The following is a 7,718-nucleotide window of genomic DNA, read 5'->3' on the forward strand; positions in this document are numbered from 1 at the left end:
CTCCGGATCTGTTTCAGGATGTAGTCCCTCGAGATGTATTTGATGTTCTCCTCCACCACTGAGCGGACACCTTCCTCCTCCGTCAGCTGCTTCTCCAGCCACTCCACCAGGTCCTTGTTACTGTCCCACAGGTAGGCCTGTGAACAGACCACACGGGTCACCTGCTGCCCCAGGGCTGTGCAGGCTCTTGCTCCTCACACACATTCCCAAAATTTAACTGCCAGTTACAGACCCCAGGCTGGGAGCCCTCTGTGGCTCTCCCACCACGTGTGACTTTCATAAACACAACAAAAGGCCAAAGATATTCCTCCTGCATCTCCTTCCATGAACAGGGGTTTGTAGTCCCAGCTACAATCCCAGCTTCCTTCTGTGATCACAAGCCCAACTTCTGGTGACACGGGACCAGCCCCGAGGTGAGGGGGTGGCAGATGATGCTGAGGGGGCTCCTCCCAGGGGGTGCTGGTGTCACAGGGCTGCAGCTCCAGCCCCTCAGAGGGTGTGTGCTCGCAGGGAGCTCGGGGTGCCCACGGCCCCCCACAGCCTGAGCAGCAAACCCCGGGCTTAATTTTGCAAGATCATTTCACCTGATATTTGCTAGGTAGTTGACTACATAATAATTCAGGAGTGTGCTAGACGCCTAATAGCCTTCTCCCTCCTCTCTTCTCCTCTCATTTTCTTTACAAATCATTTAAGAATCGTTTTGTTAATGGTTTCCGGAAAAGCAAGTACCACCATTAGCACTCATTCATATTTATGTCATTTTATTTGGGTAATTAAACACAAAGCTCGTCATTTAAAGGTGCACTATCCTTCTCCCTTATCACTAACGAAGTCAAAGTCAGAATGACAATGAGCTCGGTGTGTTAAGGGATGAGATCCTGGTGGGGGTGTGGGCCCAGCAGCCAGGAACCCCACCCAGAGCCAGAGGGGCTGGGAGGGACCTTCAGAGGCCACCAGGTCCCACCCGCAGCCACCACCCCTCCCTGGGCTGCCTCAGGGGCCAGACTGGGAGCAGGGTGATCTCGGGGGCTGCTGGGGAGCAGGAGGTGGAAGCTCGTGGTGGATGTTTGCACCCAAAGGTGAAGCCTGGCAGGGGGGTGGGCAAACCCTTGGAGCAGGAGCAGTGAAGGCAGCAGACCTCCCCCACGTGGGCTCTCCTTCGCTGCACACCGTGGCTCCTCCAGCCCTCTGAGGGCCCAGCTCTCCCCTCAGACCTTCACCAAACAGCTTTTCCCCACCCTGCCATCCCCAGAGAGGAGCACTGAGGCAGCGCTCGCTCCCGTGAGCCTCTGTCCTCATTCAGCTATTTAACTATCAGTTTCCAAACTCCAAGAAGTCGTTTCCCTCTTCCCTGGGACTCTCAGAAGCTGTGCAGCTTCCCCATGTTGACAGAGTGTGCTCAGGTGGCCACCAGCATCCTGGCTTGTACCAGCACTAGTGTGGCCAGCAGGACCAGGGCAGGGATCATCCCCTCTGGACTGGGCACTGGGGAGGCCTCACCTCAAATCCTGGGGTCAGTTTTGGGTCCCTCACTCCCAGAAGGACCTTGAGGGGCTGGAGTGGGTCCAGAGAAGGGCAACGGAGCTAGGGAAGGGTCTAGAGCCAAAGTGTTGTGAGGAGCAGCTGAGGGAGCTGGGGGTGCTGAGCCTGGAGCAAAGGAGGCTCAGGGGAGACCTTCTGGCTCTGCACAGCTCCTGACAGGAGCCTGGAGCCAGGGGGGGGTCGGGCTCTGCTCCCAAGGCACAAGGGACAGGACAAGAGGAAACGGCCTCACGTTGCCCCAGGGGAGGTTGAGGTTGGCCCTGAGGAACAATTTCTTCCCCTTGAGGGTTGCCCAGGGCTGTGCCAGGCTGCCCAGGGCAGTGGTGGAGTCCCCACCCCTGGAGGGGTTTCCAAGCTGTGGAGATGTGGGGTGAGGGACACGGGGCAGTGGGGACCTGGCAGGGCTGGGGGATGGTTGGACTGGATGAGCTTAAAGGTCTCTCCCAGCCAGCACAGTGCTGTGATTCTAAGGTGCTGATACCCCCAGGGGTGCAGCCAGCACTGCTGTGAGGAAACCCCAAGTGCAAACCCTGTTCCAGCCCCCAGCACTGCTCCTGCCTCCACACACTGTAATAAGGAACCAGGATTTTTTTTTTTTGTTGAACATAATGTATATGATTGTCCTAAATCAGTGATGTCATTTCAACCTCAAGATTTTGCTTATTTCATTGTTTTTTTTCTTCTTATTATTTTAAACTCGTTAGGTTTTGCTCCCTGCTTCTGCCCCTAGACATGCCAGACATGCTCCCTGCATACAAAGTAGGGCACTTAGGAAGATTTCAGGGAAGGGGAGGAAAAAAAAAAGCCCAAGAAGCTGCCTTACGGTTGCAGACCTGTGTAAAGCTAGATTTACCCAAGAATCCCAAAGCTTTTAGTTTAGGAGAATATTTAATACTCTTATTAATCATTTTTAATCCGTTTGCTTTTAATTAAGAAACAGCATGATGCTTTCCTATCAACATATGCCAGGGAGCAGATTAATTGTGGCTTAAGATAACTCTCCTTGATTGGTGTAATGTATTAGCTAACGAGATGCCCGCTTTTAAAGACGCTCAGACACTACCTTGGAAAGCCTGCTGCCCTCCAGAGAACACTTCTCCCCCTTTTCTGGAACCCCTGAGTGTTTGTGACTTTAAAAATAGAATACAATAATGAAAAAAAAAAAAAATTAAAATAAAATCAAGAACTCAGATTGGAGGACTGTGACAAAAACAACCCAAGAGCAGCTCCAGAGATTGCTCTGCAGACACAGCCAGCTTCCCAGGCCAAGCACCATGAGAAGAGAAATCCTCCACACGCTGCCAGCTGAGGCTGGGGCCACCCCCCAGCCCAGCCCTGGCACCAGAGCTGATCTGGGTCCCTGCAGTGGCACTTGTGACCTGTCCCCACCATCTCCAACTTCCTGGGCTATGGAAGGTGAGGACAGCCCGGGGGACACGGGGACGGTGTGGCCACGGGCTGCTCTGCAAGCAGGACAGGCAAGGTGGCTGCCTGCACATCTGCCAGATGAAACATCTGGATCCAGGCAGTGCATCTCCACACCCCTCTCAGTGTCACAGAGCCGGACTGAGGATATTATTCAGTAAGAAAGAATAATGACAAATAAAATCCAAGTCCTGCTTTCACATCACAGAGGATGCCCCAGGCCTGCCCAGCTGGGACAGCTCCCCTGGCACAGCCCCTGGCACCCCAAGCACTCTGCAGGGCACAGGAACAAGGAGCTGGAGACACTCAGGGCTGGTGTACTGAGCACGTGTCCCAACTCCTGGGGCTCCTGCTGCCAGCTTGGCCAGAGAGCAGCTCCCCTGAGCAAACCTCTTCCCACACGCTGCCCTGCCGGCTCTGCGGCACGCGGCGCCTTGGTGAGCTGTGTGGAGACCCCCAACAGGGGTGCCACGTGCTTGGGAAAAAATACTAGTTTGCTTTTCTGGCCTGCTACAAACAGTGTCCTCATAAAACAATTTGTGACCTGGAAGAGGTCTCTTTCATCACCTAAGATGTTTGTGGACGTTACATTTAAAAAAACAGAGATCAAACTCCACCTGGGAGAGAACTGAAGGCCAAGGCAGACCAGTGCCTTGGGGGAACTGCTTTCTCACTTACCTTCACTGTCCCTTCAACTTCCACAAACCAGCGCCTCAGCATAGCCTGGATCTGCCCATCAGTCAGCTCTGGGTTGGCATCATGGATCTTCTTTTTTACCACATCTTCCAGAAGAAGGCGTCTTAGCCTCCAGTAGAAGAAGGTACGGGAAGTTTTCCAGTCTAGAATGTCCTGCCCAAGACATAAGTGGTGAGGGATAAATGAGTGAGGGATAACAGTTATGTGGAGAAATATTAGTGCCTTAATCCCTTTGACAAAAAAGGGCTTACACTCTCAGTTCTACCACTTGCACAGAGAAATGGAAAGATTCCCATGTCTGTACTTTGAAGACTTCCATGCTGTCACACCATTCGCTCACCAGAAGCTGCATCCAGCCTCCTTTGTCTCTCAGAAGACTGCTCCCTTCTACAAAAAGGTGAGCAGCACAGCCCAGGACACTCAGATCCATGGGGAGAGGGAACTAGGAGAATCTCCTCTGCCAGGGTTCAAACCCTGCCCTGGCAGCTGGCCTTCAGCTACACCATCCCTGCCAGCTGCCACCGCCGAGGGCCCCCACGGGCACAGGCTCACCACCCTCCCTCCCCTGCCTTCCCCTCCTGCCAGCTGCAGCATGCTCTGTGGGCACTGCCATGCAATCACTAATGAGCTACCAGTGAAGCCCAGAAAATGGGGGGTCTCAAATGGGCATGGATCAGGTGAAGGGGCTGCCAGAAAACACGATGTGCTTGTGTTCTGGGGCCAAGGAAGGAGCTGGCGAGTGGGGAGGGTTTGCTCCTGTACCAAAAGCCACCAGGGCAGAGGTGTATGTGCAGACTGGAGACTGTCACTGCCCAGGTTCAAGCCCCCCATGAGGTCCCCCAGGGCAGCTCCCCCAGACTCACAGTTATGACCCCCTTCTCCTGCATCCGGCCCGGCGTGTCGTGCAGGTCGGCGAACTGCATGGCCACCTGCTGGTAGATGGGAATGAGGAACTCCTCCCTCTCCTTCAGCTTGGTCTCCAGCTCTTTTCTGTCAGCAGGGCTCAGCTCAGGGGTACCTGCAACCAGGCACAGCCACGCGTCAGAGACCTCTGGCAGGGTGTACAAAGGACTGCTGCTCGGGGTGGATGAGGGGGAGGATGGAGTTTCCTCTCTTCCTGCAGACAGGTGAACCCCAGGCTGCTTTTGGCTGGGACTAACTCCAGACCATCAGCTCCCAGCAATGCCAAGCAGAGCCTGGAGTCACAGGGAAGTGTTCCAGCCCAGATTTCCTGCCACTGATAGGCAGGCAAGAGCTTCGAAGGAGTTTTCACCATGGAAACTCGATTCCATTTAAATGCCAACGAGCTGAGCCATCAATACAGTGACATTTACTGGACTTACTCCTAAAAAAGAATAATGTCCCAACACGTAGTTCATTTAGCAAGAAACACAGACAACGTAAAACCACCTACACAATTTGAAGTTTTCCTGCAGGCTGGTAGCTGTTAGAGCCTCTGCCTCGTTAAGGAAAACACAAGTTATGCTGGAGACACCCAAAGTGCTCCCATGCAGTGACCAGTGGTGGGCACACTCTGGTCTCCATCACGGACTAACTTAATGGACAAGAATAAAACTGTTCAAGAAGATAATGTCCTGTGGAGTTAATAATTTTTAATTTATTTTAAAGTGTTCAGCTTGAACAAAATTAGCTTGGATTAAAACAAAACCACCCGTTAAACAGTTTCTGATTCGTTTTGGAATTGCCTGACCCAGACTAAGCCAGGCAAGAGGGAATGCATCATGCTCTGGAGGCAGCTGCAGCTCCTGCTGGTGTCTGCAGGAGAACAAGGTGCTGCTCCCACAGCTGCCCCTTTGTCAACCCACACGTGTCACTCCCCTCTCCTCCCTGGAACGGGCAGGGAGCATCAGCACAGTGCAGCTCTGCAGAACCTGCAGTCACTCACACCAGGCCAAGGCTGGCCCAGAAGCAGGCTGGTGCTTCTCCTGCACTCCCTCACCAACACATGGGCAAGAAGTCCTTGTGCAGAGGCAGAGTACTTAGAGCCAATCTTAGTTCAATTTAAGCAAAGCTTGCAACCTGAGCTAGCCGAGTTACGCGGTCCTAGATACGCTGCTGAATTGTGCCGTTTTTTAACCTCCCACCCACATCAGCAGCTCTGGTTCCAAGTTCACAGCCTCAGAGGCAGCTGCCTCCCATCCCACCTCCCCTTTTAAAGCCAAGGTCGTTGGCAATCTGAAGCTGGGTCATGGGTGAGTCTTGCTCCAAGCACTGGTGGGTTGTAGCATTGGACTGTCAGAAGACACCTTCCATTCAAATGTTAATCTAACCACCCATGTGCCCAGACAGGGAGGGACAGGGAAGCACGACTGTGTCCTCAGTGTACAGAGAGCAAACAAAGAGGAGGTTTCAAACAAAGAGCTGTCCTGCTCCTAGTACAAGAAGTCAACTGGAGAACCTGGAACAAAAGCTGGTGGCAGGACTCAGCTGGAGGACAAGGCTCCTGTCCTTGTTATCTTGTACCCCGAGCACCACGGCTGCATTTCATGCTGGCTGAACACCACTGAGCTTTTTTTTGGTTTTAATCTTTATCGTTTTGGAAGGAATGTCAATGGGATTAAATGCAACATCTACCATTACATCAACACCTATTGTTAAACTGCCACGCTGCTGGGCAGAAGGCTGTGGCTGGGCAGAGGCAGGAGCAGAGCAGAGTCACGGGGGTCCTCAGCAGCTCCGCACCCACCGTTCAGCCTGACCAACAGCAGGCTCTGGGATCACAGCAGGAGATTGCCAGAGCAAGCCAAGTCCCTCCCAACAAGGAGAGATTAAATTCTGGGTGCCAGAAGTATGAATGAGCCCGCAGAAAGTCAGCAGGCAAACTCATGCAAGCAAAGTCCATCAGAGGCACGAAGATCAGCTATTAATCTGTTCTCAGAAGCTGCTAAACCACGGGACTGCTGGAAGCTGAGGCAGAACCCTGGGGAAGGTACCACAGTGGAGTGAGGACAGGTTGGAACACACAGCCCCATTTCCAAGCCACAGGCCAACCATACAATGATGCCTTGAAAGGATGGGATGTTTTTATGTGCCTACCAATATAAATGTTACCTAACCTTTCAAGCGCTAGTAAGAAGGTTTTAATTAAGAGAAGCTACTCTTACAACCTTCAGAATAAAAAATTATATGTATTTATCCATGTTAAACTCCCAGGCTCCTACACCTCCCTGTTTTAAGTGTGTGCACTTAAGCCAGTAACACTGATGTATTCTGGCCTCTCTGCCACGCTCACGGTGTACAGTCAAACCAGCCAGGCCCAGTAATGATTTAGGTGAGATTAACAAATATGTCAATGTCTATTTTCTGCTTAATTTAAAAGCAGCGTCTATAAAGATTTTTGACTTCTGAACCCTGTTCTCCTGGAAGAAAGAAGGTAACAATGAGGAGGGGGGATAAAGAGTGATTATCCCATCATCGATCGTTTGTCAGGAGCATTTCTTATTCACTGGACTATTGTAAAAAGCTAAGCTCTCGATCAATCCTGTAAGCCCCCTGTACAATTAAATATCTTGGAATGGTTTTCTTTCTTTCCTAGTCAGATCTTGAGGCCTCAGGGTTTTTCAGAAAGCTGGGGCTTTATTTATTTATTTCTCAGAAAAAGAAGTCTCCTTCCACAAATCTTACAGCGGCAAGGAGAGGGGAGTTAAAATATGGGATTCCTTTGCTCTAAAGGTACTTGACAGTTAATGAAACTGTTAAAGTTTAAATCATAGGAACATTATAGACCTCTAGGTATGGATTGGCTACCAATCAATAGAGGAACAAAAGAAGCAGCACTCTGAGATGGGCACGTTACCAGGTGAACACGAAGCGGAGCGGGTTTGGGCACACAGGTAAGAGCAGGTGACAGTTTCAAGGAAGAAAGAACATGTGTGACCTTCCCAACTTGGCAGGCAGCACAGGACACTTTCCAAGGCAGCACTTGGAAGTGCCATAAAATGTCACATTTATCTTGGGCTGCAGTTTGCTCTGCAGTCTCCAAGTACACTTGTATCTATATATAGTGCTGGTGTGATGGCAGCACTGGCATGATC

General features: G+C 51.6%; 1 protein-coding gene across 1 annotated transcript in view; it reads right to left on the reverse strand.

Annotated features, from left to right (window-relative positions):
- Positions 1-70: 70 nt before the first annotated feature.
- Positions 71-7,718, reverse strand: part of LOC103775487 (acetyl-CoA carboxylase-like) — a gene marked incomplete at both ends in the record, with an annotated part of 29,235 nt that continues 21,587 nt past the window's right edge. Inside the window, 3 exons of the mRNA XM_008942946.1 lie at positions 71-137; positions 3,646-3,816; positions 4,527-4,681. Of these exons, the coding sequence (XP_008941194.1) occupies positions 71-137; positions 3,646-3,816; positions 4,527-4,681 (393 nt within the window). The remainder of the gene's footprint in view (positions 138-3,645; positions 3,817-4,526; positions 4,682-7,718) is intronic.

Source organism: Merops nubicus, unplaced genomic scaffold (assembly GCF_000691845.1).
Source record: "Merops nubicus isolate BGI_N331 unplaced genomic scaffold, ASM69184v1 scaffold5356, whole genome shotgun sequence".
NCBI classification, from domain to species: Eukaryota; Metazoa; Chordata; class Aves; order Coraciiformes; family Meropidae; genus Merops; species Merops nubicus.